The following is a 17,412-nucleotide window of genomic DNA, read 5'->3' as shown; positions in this document are numbered from 1 at the left end:
ATCTCTCCGCCAGGCATGAGATCACTGCCCTAGTGTAATTCGTTGCTCATCCATGACCCAGCTCTGAGAGGCTGAGGGGTGGCCGCCCCTTAGGCAAGAAGAGAGAGAACATAGTGTGCACATCCTCTCATCATGCAGACTGGGGGGGGGGGGGCTCCAGGCACGGGACTCATGATTGTTAGGGTGGATCAAGACATGGCATGACCCATTGGTTCCATGAACAGAGGGCCTCTCAAAGGGCTCTCTCAAGTGTCCCCTAGTGCCGTCCACAGAGGGACTGGAGTCCTGACACCTCTCACACCCTCACTGCCCCAGGGAGCCGTTAGCTGAGTGGATGGACCTTTTGGTCCCCCCTCATCTTCTGTATTCCTCCCTCCCCTACCGTTCCCTCTTCCCCTTCCCCTTCGCCCTGCTTCCCCCTCTGGCCTGAGAGTACAACTGTCTCTTCTCCCCTTTCTTTCAGCATTGAAATGTTCAACGTCACCACACATGCCCTCGGGTCTGCTCTTAACAAGACCCTTTCAGAGGACGACAACTGCCCAGACACCGAGTGGTGGAGCTGGCTCAACGCCACCCAGGCCCCCTTCCTCTGGGTCCTCTTCCTGCTGGCTGCGCTGGAGAACGTCTTTGTCCTCAGCGTGTTCTGCCTACACAAGAACAGCTGCACCGTGGCGGAGATCTACCTGGGCAATCTGGCCGCCGCGGATCTCATCCTGGCCTGCGGATTGCCCTTCTGGGCCATCACCATCGCCAATAACTTCGACTGGCTGTTTGGAGAGGTGCTGTGCCGCGTGGTGAACACCATGATCTACATGAACCTCTACAGCAGCATCTGCTTCCTGATGCTCGTGAGCATCGACCGCTACCTGGCCCTGGTGAAGACCATGTCCATGGGCCGGATGCGCGGAGTGCGCTGGGCCAAAATCTACAGCCTGGTGATCTGGGTCTGTACGCTGCTTCTGAGTTCACCCATGCTAGTGTTCAGGACCATGAGGGACTACCGCGAAGAGGGCTACAACGTCACCGCCTGCGTCATCGTCTACCCGTCCGGCACTTGGGAGGTGCTCACCAACGTGCTGCTGAACTTGGTGGGGTTCCTCCTGCCCCTGAGCGTCATCAGCTTCTGCACCGTGCAGATCCTGCAGGTGCTGAGGAACAACGAGATGAAGAAGTTCAAGGAGATCCAGACAGAGAGGAAGGCTACTGTGCTGGTGCTGGCTGTCCTGGGCCTCTTCGTGCTGTGCTGGGTGCCTTTCCAGATCAGTACCTTCCTGGACACGCTGCTGCGTCTCGGCGTGCTGTCTGGATGCTGGGACGAGCATGTGGTCGACGTCATTACACAAATCAGTTCCTACGTGGCCTACAGCAACAGCTGCCTCAACCCTTTGGTGTACGTGATCGTGGGCAAGCGCTTCCGGAAGAAGTCTCGAGAGGTGTTCCAGGCAGTGTGCCGGAAGGGAGGCTGCATGGGGGAACCCATCCAGGTGGAGAACTCCCTGGGGACTCTGAAGACCTCCATCTCAGTGGAACGCCAGATCCACAAGCTGCAGGACTGGACAGGGAACAGACAGTGAGCAGAAGCCGCCTGGCAGGACCCCTGCCAGGATGTGTGAAGACTGGCGCAATCTGGGCTACTCAGTCTGGGTTCAGGAAGGAGCTGGAAGCATCATCCTAGGCAGCCCCAGGGAAACAGGCAGATGATTCCAGACCTGTCTCATGGCATGAGCGTGCTGTGAGGAGTGGGTGCCCTGCAGCACAGAGGGATTATCCTTACTGGCTGGCATTCTGGGGCCCTATGAATGGAGGGGTCCTGGGGTAGGGATGGGAGTGACAACACCTCCTTCCCACAGTAGGTGGGAAAGAACAGTTCTCCAGGAAAACTGCTGCTGGCTTTAGTCCTGTGGCTACATGCACAGGAGACCCGGCCCGCTTGCTTCCGGGTCTCATGGTTTGATGACTTCTTGGTCTCTGAAGGTTAAACTCAAGCAGTCCCTGGTAAGGACTCCAGGATTCTGCCACTCCTCTCACCCTCAGACAAGGTGGGGAGTGAAAGGGAACCCTCCAGCGCATTCATGGAGCACTTGCTGAATACACAGCATCACACGCTATGGGCAGGACGGAAGTGGGTAACTGTCAACCCAGTCTTAAAGGAACCGCAACGTAAGTGGAGGATGCCCAGGGCCTGCCGATGGTGTATGAACGGGAGAGCTGTGGGGAGAGCAGAAAGCACAGGGCCTAGGTGACAGTGGACAGCAGGGGCCTCCACTTCCTCTGCCGTGAGAGTGTCTTGCGCTCTGGAAAGTGATAGGTGTTATGTGACTGTGTGGCACATTACACAGAGACTCCTGGCACAGAGAAAGTCACCGAGCTCAGGAACTACCCTGCAGGGAACAATCAGTGTTGGAAAACACAGGACATGCCAGCAGGTGTCTGAGGCCCTCCTGGCTTCTGCCTTCCCCTGTTAGCACCCCACCCCCATGCACACACAATAAAGCATTTGGTACATGGCGAGGGAGGGAGACTGCAAGGGTTGGTGTTGCAAGAGATAAAGAGTTCTGATGGGACCTGCCCAGGGAATCCACAGCTCACAGCCTGGCTGCAGATCAGCAGCTGCCCAGGGGAGTCCACGCTGCTTCACAGAGCCCCCGTCTGTGACCAAGGGGCGCCAGTCAGGGGTTTATTTGAGAGTGGCTCGCAAAGCAGTGGAAGCTACATAAATACCATCCTAGGTCAGCTTATCCCAGGACACTGATTCCAGCTCCCTACATGGCCACAGACTGCCTCGTGAGTGATGGCAGAGGTGGGCTGTGCTGCCTGGGAACACCTGGGATGCAGAGGGTGGGGGAGGGGGTGCGAGCAACACACCTGTGCATTGAACAGATCTTCCACTAGAGAGGAGAGGAAAGCCGCCCGAGACGGCTTCAGGGCCAGTGGGTTCTCCATTAGAACCTATTTCAGAGGCCTTGGATGGGCTCAGTTGTCAGTGGAGACAGTTGTCCCAGCAACTCAGGTGACAAACACCATACTTCTAGTTCCAAAATCTTGCGTGGGAGTTTATTTTTCCATGTGTCCACATCAGTTACTTTTCTCACAGCCAGTAACAAATTACTGGACAGAAACAGCTTAAGGGAGAAAAAAGGTTTATCTCATCTCACAGTATCAAAAGGGTTTCAGTCCACTGTAGCCTGGGCACGTGACAGGGACAACTTACATCGGAGTGGCTCCACTGAGACCAGGGGCAGGATGTGGCTGACCTTCAAAGGCTTGCCCTAGTGACTTTCACCAACTCGGTCTGACCTCCTAAAGCTTGCATAGCTTCCCCAAATAGGGCCAGCACTCAGGGAATAAGAGCTTGAAACATGAACCCTGGCAGGGGAAATTTCAGACTCCAACTGTAACAATGTTACAGACTGGCCCCTGTGACTCACACAACTCTGAGCCCCTGGGGAGAAATGAGGAATGCACCGCACAGCCTCTAACACCGAGCCACTTAGGATCTGGCCACTCAGTAACCCAGGACCTGTGGAGACTCAGGAAGTGAGCAGAGTTAGCGGGTGTTTCTGGCCACACTGGAGCCAATGGAGTGCTTCCGTGGCAAAACAAAACAAAAAACCTTGCATCCTGACCAATCTGACTTTGAATTTCCTAGCAGAGAAGACCCTGGGAAATTCCTTTTCTACCCCATCCTCTGGACCTCCTCCAGCAAACTTAACTGGCAAAGGAAAACAAGCAATGGTAGGATGCTATGCTAGGATGGAACCGGGTCATGCCAATACTGTGAGTGGTAAGCTGGACCCAGACCTCAGAAGAGGTGCTGGTGGACTGTGGGCTCCAGGAACACAGCTGGCCACAGCCTGGACTCCCTGGGTTAGCGCCTGGGTCTCTGCAGGAGGAGAGCCTCCCCTTGTGCCTTGTGTGGGCACGCTGAAGGGAAATGGTATGCTGAGAAAGACCAGAGAGCTTGTGCAGAGGAAGTGGCTGGGGTGCCGATATGGGGGGGGGACGCCCTGTGTAAACACGCACCTCTTCTGTGCATTGGAATAAACAGATGAGTTTTGCATAGTTTTGCCTGACTGTGTCACAGTTCCTGAACCCCGGAGCTCTGACTCTGGGATACTGACCCTGGCAGTTCCTGAGGCTTCTGTCTTGGAGAGAAGGTCAATGGTCTCCAAGTGTGTCCCTTAGGAGTTAGAAAGTGTGTGTGTTGGGGGGGAGGGGCGGAACATGACACAACACACAATTTGTATTCTTACTAATATGCATTGAAATATGCACTCTTAAATATATTAAACAAATAGAATTGTACATTTTCAGAAAATGCATGCATTTGGGGTGTCTTCCTCCATGCTTCCACAGACAGCTCATTACCAAACCCCTCACAGATGCCGTATCATAGAGCACTAGGGATGGCCAAGTCTGGTCATTCACTTCTATAAAATACTTTCATTTGCCCTCCACCTCAAACCAAGAACATCCTGTATGGTGCCAACATGAAAAGCCACTGTTTGCATATCCCCAGTGATGGGGGTCCCTACAAATTCCATTCAGGTTCCACCTCCACTCTCCGTGGTTTTACTCACCCGTTCATCAAACAAAACTTCATTCAGTGACTCCACTGCTCAATCTGCACATTCCAGAAACCTAGGGCTCAGTGTTCTCTGCACCCCCATCTTATCCATCCCTAAATGGTTCTGCCCCCTTGGTGTCCCATGGGTCTTTCAATGACCAATCATTGTGTCTTGCCACTTCTCACCCCCAATGTTAGCTGTCTCTCAATTCCCACTCTTCATTCAAATAACAGCAGCATTTTTCAAGACTACGATCCCAGGAGGCTGTGGTCATGATGACCACCAGCTCTGGGGAGCTCAGTTTTCAGAGTCAGGGAGATGCAGAGTCCCATTCTGGTGCCCTGGGCTCCTGATGGATTCTCATCCATATCACGGCAACTTTAAAATTGGAATGAGCGACAGCATCAATCAGGTCAGAGACTTGCCAATGGGTTCGTGAAGGAGAGTGCTGAGAACGGTGTGTGGCACCTCCTTGACAGAATGGGTGTCATCTGTGATGGTGAGATGATGGGAGTCAGCAATGGTGGCAATGATGGAGATAGTCGCAGAAATGATGGTAACGGACGGTGATGAAGGCGTTGCAGAAGCTGGTGGTTATGGTGGTGATGGTGCTGAGGATACTCTCCACAGGGAAACCTTTTGTATGACCCACACCCCTTGGAATAAAGGAAGCTACATGTTCACACTTGGCTTGTAAGACCCTCGGTAATCTGGCCCTGTCTATTCCGCTGACTCCATCTATTCTAACCCCCTCATTCTCTACCCTCCAGCTACACCATACTCAGCTGCCTGGGCAGATCTCAGGAGACATTCCACTTCCCCTCAGGTGGCATTTCTCTTGTCAGCCTACACCCCACACTCAGCACCCCAAGTCTGCAGTGCCTGAGGGAGATAAAGATGTGAGCGTGACAAACCACCCATCTAGGGCACGAATATGTGTATGAACCTGAGATAAGCTAGAATCTCATCAGTCACATCTACATGTGGGACGGTGAACTCTTCTTCCACTACATTGGCCCCTCTCTGGGCTCCAGCAGGCAATAAGATCCATGGGGAGAGTTCCTGGTAGGCCTCGAGAAATCAGTCAAGAGCAGGAATTCCACATCTATCCGCTCTGGCCAGGGCAGTCAAGGACAAGTGAAGATAAATAGCCTGCGTGCCAGGTGACCCTATAGGAACTCAGCTAGGCCATGAACAATGACTCCCAGGTGACCCCAAAGGAACTCACGCCAGGCCATGGGCCATGGCTTGTTGACTGAGGAAGTCACTGAACACAGACTTCACAGTTCAGAATGTGAAGGCTCTGCTTGCTTCATAGAACTCGGCAGTGCGTGCTTCTGACCTCACTGCCAAGCCTCACACAGCCCTGATCCTTCGTCCAGGTCCAGGGAGGATGTGGGGGTCAGGAATGTGCAACGGTGGTCAGGAGCTGGCGAGAACAATGGCTGAAAGCTCAAGTTTGTGGGTTTTGGCTTGAGGCCAGGCCTAGGTCAACCATGCCCATGGAGTGTTTCACACGGAGCTAAGAACTAAGGGTTTCATCCTCACCACATCGGACCTCACCCCTCTCCATGGAGGTCAGCAAGGTCAGGAACTTACTGGGGCCCACAGTTCTTAAGGAAGGAGCCCCAAACACTCTGAGGTGTACAGGACATAGCCAACAAGAACCACAAAGTACCAGAGAAAGGACCTCCAGGTAGCTTCACCCATGCTTCTATATCAGGGTCTGGCCTACTCACGCCACAATAAACAAACTGTCTTCGAGCCCTAGTTACAATTGTTCTACCTAGACATTTTCAACTTTACAATGGCCCCGGGCTTCGACTGTCCAATCAGAATCCTTTCCTAGGCTAGTGATACATCTGAGTAGCTCTCTGCACTGGGCAGAGACACCACAGCCCCGGGTCAGCTCCAGAGTCACAGTCATGAGGAAACCACACACTATGAAGCTGTGCTTCCAGGCTGAGACGTTGGGTGGCATTGATGTATAGCTTAAATTTTCCATTGGTACTGTTTCCAACTTACGATGAGACTATTGAAATGTTGTCCCATCGTGAGAGGGGAAGCACGTGACTTTACGCTGATACACTCCTATAAATTATGTTGAGATGTAATCCATACGCCTGACACTTCCTGTTTCAGCCTTTAGTTATTTACAGAGTTGCAAAACCATCGCCGCTATTTAATTCCAGAACATCTTCATCATCCCAAAGTGAAATCCCAGATTCATTAGCTGTCACCTCAGATTCCTTCCATCCCACAGCTTCTGGTTGCCACTCATCTCTGCCTCTCCTTTTGCCTCGTTCAGACATTTCATGCTGACACACTCATGTGTGAGTGCCGATGGTGTCTGACACACTCACGTGTGGGTGCCGATGGTGTCTGGCTTCTCTCACTTCTTCCCGCTGAGATGTGACAGCTGGAGGAGAAGTCCCCATGTGACCCGAGCTGGCCACTTTACTCCTCCTCTCTCCCCTGGCTTTGGCCTCGGTTTCTCTATCTGTAATATGGAGAGCTAATTTTCTAAGCAAGAACATCTCCAGGAGAGGTTGTGACTCTGAAAAGGGGGTTTGGTAAGTTATAGTGGGAGGTGTCGGCAAGATAAAAGCTTCCCAGCAGGGGATCTGGGATCCTGGCTCCCACCTCAGCCCCCCACTTCATGGCTAGAAGAAGTTGATTGAGTAAGGTTCCTTAGTTCTCAGCTCATGTTTTCCTCAAAATAAGGAGCCAGGTGTTGTGAGCTGGGTGAGATGAGGCTGTTGCGGGGGGGGGGGGGACACAGTGCCCCTCCCAGAAAAACACGCATCCACGTGGAAGTCCAGCGTGGGCCCACTGAGAACAACATCTTGGCAGAATAAGAGGTTCAAGTGAGGTTAGACTGGAGTGGAGTGGGCCCTCGGTCAAACAACTGTCATCGTTCCAAGAAAGAGGAGGGCCCAGAGTCCAAGAGAAGGAGAGGACACATACTAGAGAGATGTGCCATGAGCCTGTGAGAGCAAAGAGTGACCTTAGCCACAGGATCTGAATTAGCAAAGAAGAGTTCCCTCAGGGCCTCCAGCTGCCACAATCCCAACATGTCTTCCCAAGCATGAAGGAAAGCATCCTAGGAAAGAATAGCACCGTCTAGCCTATTGAGTTTTGCAGTTTATCAAGCAAAAGAGACTGGAGTTTTTCCCAAGGTCACATAGCATATCAGAGGCCATCCCAGGCTTCCAGATCCAGGAGCACAGGCTGGGTACCACTGGGTTTGTATACTCACCTCTGCAGATCCAGGGCTTGCACTAGCTCCCTTCTTTCCTTCCCCCGGTCCCCAAGGGAAGGTGTCTTGAATCGGGTGAAAGAAAAACTGAATTTTCCACCTCCCAGCTCACAGCTCATGCAGCCACCAAGCCCCTAGGGAAATGCTGTTGTTTCACAGATGATACTACAGAGCTGGGGTTCTGAGACTCCTGAGGATGCTGCCTTTCCACGGATGATGTCATCCGTGTGGCCTCCCCAGTGGGACAGTAGCAACATTTGCTCTTCTAGGACTGGCCAAGGTGGGCCTACTGATAGTCTTCTGTCAACTTGAGAGGAGGGAGCCTCAGTGAGAAAATGCCACCGTAAGATTGGGTTGTAGCCAAGCCTGTAGTGTTGCTGGAGTTTCTTGTCCTGCCAGGACCTGCTGCTTCGGCCTCAAATGAACACACAGATGCTAAATTAATTATAAAGCTGTTGGCCGATGGTTAGGGCTTCTTATTGGCTAGCTCTGTCTTAATTATTAATCCATTTCTATAAATCTATGTATTTCCAAGTGGTCTTGGCTTACTGGAGAATTCCCGGGCCTGTTACTCCTTTGGCAGCTACATGGCTTCTCTTCACCATCTCTCTCTGCCTACCTTTCCCAGAATTCTCCTCATCTCCTAGTCCCGCCTATCTTCCTGCCTCTATTGTCAAAACGGTGTTTTATTCATCAGCCAATAAGAGAAACACATATACAGAAGATCATTCTCCATCACCTGTAGGGCATTTTCTTAATTAGTGATTGATGGAGGAGGGCTCAGCCCACAGTGGGTGGTGCCATCCTTGGGCTGGTGGTCCTGGGTTCTAGAAGAAAGCAGAGTGAGTAAGCCATGGAGAGCACACACACACACGCACACGCACACGCACACAAAACTCATGGCCTCTGCATCAGGCCTGCCTCCAGGTTCCTGCCCTGTCCTGGCTTCCTTCGATGATGAACAGATATGTGAAAGTGTAAGTCAAATAAACCCTTTCCTCCCCAACTTGCGTTTGGTCGTGGGGTTTCATCATAGCAATAGTAACCCTAACTAAGACAGTGAAGGACAGCCATGTAGCCCTCATGAACTGACAGGACCACAGGCATGTGAGAGAGCGTAATGGGGAAAACCAAACTAAGACAGTGGAGGACAGCCATGTAGCCCTCATGAACTGACAGGACCACAGGCATGTGAGAGAGCATAATGGGGAAAACTAAATAGGCCCTGTTAGGAGCTCCCAGCCCAGCTGCCTCCCTGGGGCATGGCCTGCAGTTTTGACCACAAGGTGATTTCTCTGCAGCTGAGGATCCCAGCTCTTACAGGCAGCATGGAAAACTAGTCTAGTTGCCCTGCTTGACTTGATAGAGCGAGGCTTGAGATCCTTGGAAAGTGATTCCATGTCTCACACGTCCAAAACCAGTGTCTTGCGTTGGGGCCAGATAATCTGCCAACTAGCGAGGACTGGCTCCCGGAGACCAGAAACACCTGACTGTAGGTTGGGAACTTCAGGCGTGTCCTGGGCTTTCCTCCTGCTTTCTGTAGGAAGCGGGCAAGACTCACTCTGAGAAGGGAAAGAACCAAGTCACCTTTGGTGTGCACACTGTATCCGGCACAAGTGGTTTAGCCCATGTTTACCGACCTCAGACAAACATTGCTGTTATTAAGCATCGTTTCTGAATTCACCCAGATCCTGAGCACCCACAAGGCATCAGCCTCGGGACAGGTGTTGAGACTGTGACCTTAATACAAGGAGATAAACCCACTCACTTCCTCGTCAGGTGAGAGCTAACACGTGTGTGTGGAACATACACAAAGTGACGAGGGGAACAAAGAGCCAGGAAGTCAGGGAGGAGGAAAAGAAAAGGTTCCAGAAATGGCTCCATCGGGAGATGGTTGATAATGGGAAGACCTGAGGGGTGAGCGTGTGGCTTCCTGGGAAGGCTGCTCCAGGCAGGGGGAACCAGCAGTTCCAAGGCCCGGTGGTGAGGGATGTGTCAACCCTGACACCACAGAGGAGATCTGGAGGGTTAACTGGGTGATCCGGGCGGGGTCTTTGAGAGGATGGTTCACAAAGCAGAAGAGGCTGCCACAGACCGTGCTGAAGACCATTGCCTGCCTTTGTTTCTGCTGCAGACAGTGGCAACATTTCAAGGGTAGAAATGACTTAGACGCCAGAAGATAAAGAAATATTACTGATTGTCCAGGTTAGGCGTACCTTCAGATAGGACCTTGGGGGAAATTTCCTCTTGAGGACTGGAACCAGGGTTGAGACTCCCTTGAGGGGAAAAAGGGAACCCCACCCCTCCTATGTGCTTTTTCCAAGAAGCCTAATACAGGACCCAAGAGCATAGGTGGGTTCCTCGTAAACTCTCCTGGTCCATGGAACTCTGGCCCAGCTTCTACCCTCCAGTGGGCATCTTCTCAACCCAAGGCACTGCCCAGGGCCCCTACCTCAGGCTAGCTGCAGGTGGCTCAGGCATCAAGATGCTCTCACACTCACAACCACCCCTTGAAGGTGTCCAAGTGTCACTGTATTCCTCAACCTGGTGCTGGGTGTAAGGGCAGTAGGAGACCAAGATGATAGACGAGGTTTGAACAGAAAGAGAGGAGCAGAAGGGACCTGTCTCAGGTTCTCACGGTGAACCTTAGAAAGACCAGGAAAGCTAGCTGTCCACTCACCGTGTGTCTCCAGGTGTCTGTCTCAGCAAGACACCAGAGAGGCTTGTGAACTCTAGGTGTGGAGCCACTGTCCTGGAACATCCAGGTAATTCTGGAACATTCATCCGGCAGGATGCACTGAAGGAAAGAAAGAATGGTAAAGCAAAGAGAAGGGTTTTTACCCTCAGTCATGGGCCATGCCGTGCGAGGCTTCTAACGTGTACCATAGAGTGGTAAAGCAAAGAAAAGGGTTTTTACCCTCAGTCACAGACCATGATATGTGAGGCTCCTAACCTGTGCCCTAAAATGGTAAAGCAAAGAGAAGGGTTTTTACCCTCAGTCATGGGCCATGCCGTGCGAGGCTTCTAACGTGTACCATAGAGTGGTAAAGCAAAGAAAAGGGTTTTTACCCTCAGTCACAGATCATGATGTGTGAGGCTCCTAACCTGTGCCCTAAAATGGTAAAGCAAAGAGAAGGGTTTTTACCCTCAGTCACAGGCCATGCTGCATGAGGTTCCTGACATGTACCCTGAAGGTGGAATGACCACTGTCTGAGTTAGGGTTTCTATTGCTGTGAAGAGACACCATTGTTGGCTTTACGGACGCTGTAACGATACGCGACACACAATTACGGAAAGTGGAGCTAAGTATTTTATGTTGAAAATTACTCACACGATACCAAACCCCGAGAAGCCCAGCAGATCTCAGCTAGCGACTGGACCGGAAGCCGAACTCCAGGAAAAGAGAGCGAGACTTCCTGTGCGCTGTCTTTTATGCCTTCCCCCGTAACGCCCCTAGCCATGCCCAAAAGTGGGCTTGGCTAGTGACGTAGTTCCGCCTACGTATGTATACGTCTTTACGTCCAGCCGTATACGTCTTTAGTCCTGCCTAAAGTGGGTGTGGTTAGCGGTGTGGTAAACCGCCCTTTTATTACCTCATCTGTATGCGCCTCTAGTAAGTCACATGTTTAATGGCAGCATCAGACTTCCTCCTACACACCATGATCACAGCAACTCTTATAAAAGAAAACATTTGCCGGGTGTTGGTGGTGCACACCTTTAATCCCAGCACTCGGGAGGCAGAGGCAGGTGGATCTCTGTGAGTTCGAGACCAGCCTGGTCTACAGAACAAGTGCCAGGATAAGCTCCAAAGCTACACAGAGAAACCCTGTCTTGAAAAAACCAAAAACAAAAACAAAAAAAAAAAGAAAAGAAAGAAAACATTTAATTGCGGCTGGTTTACAGTTTCAGAGGTTCAGTCCATTATCATCATGGTAAGAAGCATGCAGGCAGACATGGTGCTGCAAAGGAGATAAGAGTCCTACATCTTGATCCACAGGCAACAGGAAGTGAACTGTCTCACTGGGTGTAGTTTGAGCATAGGAGACCTCAATGCCAGCCCCCACAGTGACACACTTCCTCCAACAAGGCCACACCTCCTAATAGTGCCACTCCCTTTGGGGGCCATTTTCTTTCAAACCACCACAGCCACCAACCTTGAACAAAGGTGAGGGCTGGGCTCTGAGGAGGACAGGGGATCTCGCCTCAAAAGAAGCCGACCCCACTGTGGTTTGTTTGTTTTTCTCTCCATCATCTTCCCATTGGGAGGTAGAGATATTGAGTTACAGGGGTGGATGAGGTCCTGTGGTGCCTGGCAGGCAGGGCCTGTCTGGAGTACCAACAAAAGGTAGTAACTCCACTAGGCAGAGCCAGTGAGGAGAACGGCAACTAGAGAACTGAAAATTGGCCTCATGCATCTCCAGTGCCAGGACTGACGTTCTGTGAAGAGTCTTCATGTGTGACCAAGCCTCTGTGTCCTAAGCAGGAGAGATGCCCAGCTAGCCTGAGGGCCATAAGTAGCAGCAGGTTCTCCTCTATGTCTTGGTTTCTCCTCCCCCCCCCCAGACTGACTCAACAAAGAGAGCTCAACCAGTCTGTGGGGATGAGCCAGCCCTGACTACACATGTGGGAGTTACAGATGGAGCCCATTCAAACATGGCCAGAAAGTCGTCATGGAGGGTCCATCCCCTTCTGAACACCCGTTTGGTTCCCAGGTTTCCCTCTCCCATCATTCATTACCCCAAAGTCAAAAGGACCCTATGCTCCCTGACCCTCGGTCAGCTTCCCAGTACAATGAGGATAAGCCTGTTCTCAAAAACCTTCCATCCTACCCAGGGTGGCCTCGGGCCTGAGCCAGACACCTCAGACTCATTCCCCCAAAGCCTCCATAATACTTGTGGGTACCATTCCAACCCCAACCTGGCCTTCTGCCCTTGGCTGTTCTCATTCTTGTGGACATGTCGAAATATCCTCTGGGTCAGAGAAGCTGAGATGAGGCCCTCCCTCCCATCCCACCAGAACTAGTCAAGGACTGAGAGAAGATCAGTGCTGGGCAGGGAGGCATGTCCCCAGGACAGATACTTCTCAGCCGTGGTCCAGCCAAGGCTATGGAATCAAGGGAGAGCCAGCGTTGACTAGCAAGGCCTGGCTACAATGCCAAGTAGGGCTAAGCTGGCCCCAGGAGAATACAAAGCACCTGCTGAACCCCGGCTGGCTCACAATGCCCCACCTCTGCAGAGCCGTCTGGCCAGAGGGGAAGGTGAGGGAGCATCTCACATGTTCCATCTTTCATTGTTCTCCTTCTGCTCCCATGGTTTCACGACCCCTAGCACCAAGAGAAAACATCTGGAAATGTTGCTAGGGGTCGTGGAATCATGGAAGCAGAAAGGAAACAATAAATAAAAGAGGGAGAAAGGCCAGATGCCAGAGAGAGCAGGAGCATCTTTGCCTGGATGAGCTGGACTCACCTCTAGAAACAGTTCCAGCCACAAACCTGGGCAGTTTCCAGCAGAGCGAGACAGCAGAGGAATGAAAAGAGCCTTCTGGCCAGGGGCGGGAGGATCTTGGCGCCCGGCTCTCGAAAGCGGTAAGGAATTCCTGATTCTCTGAAAGCCAGGCCTTGAGTAGTTGGGCTCTGCGAGCACCAACTCACACCAAAACCAAACCTAGAGCCGCCAGCAAGGATTAGGAAAAGCTCTGCTTATCTTTACTCAGCTCTGAGCCCTGGGTGAGTCAAACTTTTTCTGAGTTCACTGTTTGTACGACGGGGTCCACACTGATGGGTTCTTGGCTATGCGTCTGTCACTGCTCAGATTCAAGAGGGGATGTCCTGGTGCGCTCCTGCGAACCTGCAGCTAAATCCCAGACACCCCCGCGCCCACCCGGAGCCAACAGGGAATGGGGAAGCCATCACTCAATATACCGACAGGGGTGAGCTTTGGGGGCTTTGGCCATGCCAAGCTGTATCTGTGGGGCCTATTTGCCAACACACAGTAGTTAGGCAAAGCCAACAGGCCACAAGTGTCAGCGGAGAAAGTGCAGGGTTGGTGAAGAACCTCCTCCTATCCCCAAGTGCCAAGAGGAAGGCGCCTCCCTCTAACCCTCAGCCTCCCCTGGCTTGAAAGGCTCAATTTTTTTGGGCAATCCCCTGTGACATCATGGGAACAGAGGTGGTTTCATTTAAGACCAGCGTAGGTCCAGGGAGCTGCCCAGTACAGAAACCTCCCAAGACAGACGTCGCCATCGAAACCCCAGCTGAAGCTGTGAGCTTTTTGTTTTCTGTCCGGGTAAGTCCTAGCCATCTGTTTTCCTCTTAGGGCTGTTAAATGCAGTCACAGAACATGCCTCTTAGGAAAGATAACGAACAAAAAGTGTCCTTTACACATATGTAGACAAGCCACAAATATTCATTTTAAACAGAATCTGTATCCTAGGTCTGGTCTATTTGGGTTTATTTCTGATTTGGAGGAATGGCTTTTTGTTGTCCCAAGACAGAGTCTACCTGTGTAGCCCAATACTGCTTCGGACTCTCTAAGTCTGGGTTTTCAGGTGTGAGCCACAATACTAAGCTTCTAGTTTGGGGCTTAAGGTTTGTGTGTGTGTGTGTGTGTGTGTGTGTGTGTGTGTGTGTGTGTGTGTGTGTGTGTGTGTGTTGAGACAGGTCTCTCTGTGTAGCTAGCCTGGCTGTCCTGGAATTCACTCTGTAGACCAGGCTGACCTTGAACTCACAGAGCTCCTGTCTCTGCCTGAGGAGTGCTGGGATTAAAGGTGTGCACCCACCATGCCTGACCTTTTCCCCCTCTTCTTAAAAGCTTTTCCCCCTTCATCTTGATTTCCTGTGTATGGGTGTTCTGCCTGAATGTATGCGTGGACAGAAAAGCATGCCGGACCCTCTGGGGCTGGAGTTACAGATGGTTGTGAGCCGCCATGGATTGCTGGCCCTGAAACTCCATCCTTTGGAAGGGCAGTCAGGCCTTGTCTTAGTTAGGATTCTATTGCTGCGACAAAACCCCATGACCAAAAGGCAAGCTGGGGAGGAGAGAGCTTATTTGGCCTACACTTCCAGATCATAGTCCATCATTCAGAAAGTTCGAACAGAACTCAAACAGGGCTGGAACCTGGAGGCAGGAGCTGATGCAGAGACCACGGAGGGGTGCTGCTTCCTGGCTTGTTCAGCCTGCTTTCTTACAGAACCCAGGACCACAGCCCAGGGATGGCACCACCCACACTGGTTTTGGCCCGCCCCCACTGATCACTAATTGAGAAAATGCCTTACAGCTGGATCTCATGGCGGCGTTTCCTCAGCGGAAGCTCCTTCCTCTGCTGACTCTAGCTTGTGTCAGGTTGACACACAAAACCATCCAGTACAGTGCTTTTAACCAATGGGCCTTTCCTCCAGCCCCTGCTAGTTCCCTCTTAGATGCCAGTCCTCTCCCCCTCTAAAGGAACTAGCAGTACTGTCAACTTTGCTGACCCGACAGCTTGTGCTGGACCCACTCTGGTCTGCTTCCCTAGCACGAAAATAGTCCATGATGCTGTTATACAAGCGGTGCATATGGCTGTGTGCCAATAAAACTTTATCGTCTGGAACAGACCACAGGCTGGGTTTGGCCTCATACTCTTTCTGTCCATTTCAGGTCACTGTGGATGGCGTCCCAGGCCTTGTTGGAGCCGCAGCCCTCTAACCAAAGCCAGCAGGCCCCTCCCAACGTCACCTCCTGCGAGGGTGTTCCAGAAGCCTGGGACCTGCTGTACAGGGTGCTGCCAGGGTTTGTCATCACCATCTGTTTCTTTGGCCTCCTGGGGAACCTTTCAGTGCTGTCCTTCTTTCTCCTGCCTCGGCGGCGGCAGAGACATCACCGATTAACCATAGCAGAAATCTACCTGGCTAACTTGGCAGCCTCCGACCTGGTGTTCGTGCTGGGCCTGCCCTTCTGGGCAGAGAACATTGAGAACCATTTCAACTGGCCCTTTGGAACAGACCTCTGCCGGGTGGTCAGCGGGGTCATCAAGGCCAACCTGTTCGTCAGCATCTTCCTGGTGGTGGCCATCAGTCAGGACCGCTACAGGTCACTGGTATATCCCATGACCAGCCGGGGCTACCGGCGGCGGCGGCAAGCCCAAGCCACCTGTCTGCTCATCTGGGTATCAGGGGCCCTCTTGAGCATCCCCACATTCCTTCTACGCTCTGTCAAAGTTGTCCCCGACCTGAACATCTCTGCCTGCATCCTGATTTTCCCCCACGAGGCTTGGCATTTTGCAAGGATGGTGGAGTTGAACATTTTGGGTTTCTTCCTCCCATTGGCTGCCATCATCTTCTTCAATTATCACATCCTGGCATCCCTGAGAGGGCAGAAGGAGGCCAGCAAGACCAGGTGTGGGGGTCCCAAGGGCAGCAAGACGACGGGGCTGATCCTCACACTGGTGACATCCTTCCTGATCTGCTGGGCCCCCTACCACTTCTTTGCCTTCCTGGATTTCCTGGTCCAGGTGAAAGCAATCCAGGACTGCTCCTGGAAGGAATTCACAGACTTGGGGCTGCAGCTGGCCAATTTCTTTGCTTTCATCAACAGCTGCCTGAACCCATTGATTTATGTCTTTGCGGGCCGGCTTTTAAAGACCAGAGTCTGGGAACATTATAAATGATACACCCCTAGAAGTGGCATGCCCATATCCCCCACTAGGAAAGAACTCTTCCAACTGTTCTGGAAGAATTGAAACAGCAAGCCAATAGGCCTGCCTGCCTGCCTTCTAGACCAATCATCTCTGATACCATTAAGACCAGCTGGTCAGCTGACCCAGGGCCCAGAAGGATGCCCAGGGAATGCCACTAGTAGGGTCACAGGGACCTTGCAGATGTAATTAAGCTAAGGATCTGGAGATTAAGCTGATCCTGAAGTGCAAAACAGTCACAGGGGGCCTTTTAAGCAGGGACTTAGGAGGGCTGGAATGTGTGATGAGGAAGGGGCCATAAGCAGAGACTTCAGGCACCCCTAGAGCCTGGAGCAGGAAGAACAGATAGACGTCGCCTCTGCAACCTTCAGAAACAAACAAAACAGCCCAGCCAACATGCTGACTACTGTGAAAGAAGAAAACTGTGAGAGAATAAAGCTGTGTTCTCATTTGCATTTGCCAAGTTTGTGCTCACTCCTACAGCAACAACAGAGAACTTACACAAGCACCCAGTAAGGGTCACTTTTTACACTTCCACTCACCCAGACCTGCCCAGGCTGATTTTGAGGAATGCAGAGGTGGGAGTAGCTGCAGACCCTGTCCACAAGGAGTTTGCATAGGTCTACATAACCCTAAGTCAGGGGGAAAGCTCCGAGGGCTCTAGATTCAGCAGCTCTCAGGGAAGGGTCAGTTCCTCCCCTCAGGTCCATGCAGGGTGGACTCTGGGACCTGTGGAGACAGTCAGGAGGGGCTGGGTGAGCACCCAGCCCCTGCAGTGGGATGGCACAGGCTGTGGCCCAGAGTTCACATGAGTACTGCTGAATGCTGGAACCTCCACCCAATCTCTCCTTGCTTCAAGGATCCAGCAGGGACCCTCCCAGAACCTCTGCCTCCAGAGAACTCTGGATGACACAC

The 17,412-nt window shown here is 52.1% G+C and overlaps 2 protein-coding genes and 1 long non-coding RNA gene across 4 annotated transcripts in view; 2 read left to right on the top strand and 1 right to left on the bottom strand.

Annotated features, from left to right (window-relative positions):
• The window catches only part of Bdkrb2 (bradykinin receptor B2), a 29,394-nt gene extending 24,141 nt beyond the window's left edge, over window positions 1–5,253 (top strand). For both annotated transcript variants that reach the window (XM_040742543.1, XM_040742542.1), the window contains one exon: window positions 464–5,253. In XM_040742543.1, the coding sequence (XP_040598477.1) occupies window positions 464–1,574 (1,111 nt within the window). In that variant the 3' untranslated portion in view covers window positions 1,575–5,253. The remainder of the gene's footprint in view (window positions 1–463) is intronic.
• A 3,351-nt stretch (window positions 5,254–8,604) lies between these two features.
• On the bottom strand, window positions 8,605–13,484 carry LOC110340607. The gene is made up of 3 exons (XR_005876150.1): window positions 13,293–13,484; window positions 10,508–10,624; window positions 8,605–8,654 (listed from the first exon to the last, which is right to left on the bottom strand). It is a non-coding gene; the product is annotated as an uncharacterized LOC110340607 (long non-coding RNA).
• On the top strand, window positions 13,482–16,952 carry Bdkrb1 (bradykinin receptor B1). The gene is made up of 2 exons (XM_005139231.4): window positions 13,482–14,111; window positions 15,462–16,952. Exon 2 carries the CDS (start codon window positions 15,472–15,474, stop codon window positions 16,468–16,470), a length of 999 nt encoding a protein of 332 aa, XP_005139288.2. The 5' UTR covers window positions 13,482–14,111; window positions 15,462–15,471; the 3' UTR covers window positions 16,471–16,952.
• The last annotated feature ends 460 nt before the right edge of the window (window positions 16,953–17,412 follow it).

Source organism: Mesocricetus auratus, unplaced genomic scaffold, assembly GCF_017639785.1.
Source record: "Mesocricetus auratus isolate SY011 unplaced genomic scaffold, BCM_Maur_2.0 Super-Scaffold_15014, whole genome shotgun sequence".
Taxonomy (NCBI): domain Eukaryota; kingdom Metazoa; phylum Chordata; class Mammalia; order Rodentia; family Cricetidae; genus Mesocricetus; species Mesocricetus auratus.
Note: the sequence above shows the minus strand (reverse complement) of the source record. Positions and strands in the feature narration are given on the sequence as shown.

Bases quoted from the DNA above. Each gene is read 5' to 3' on its own strand.
- Bdkrb1 (XM_005139231.4), top strand. From the start codon at position 15,472: ATGGCGTCCCAGGCCTTGTTGGAGCCGCAGCCCTCTAACCAAAGCCAG.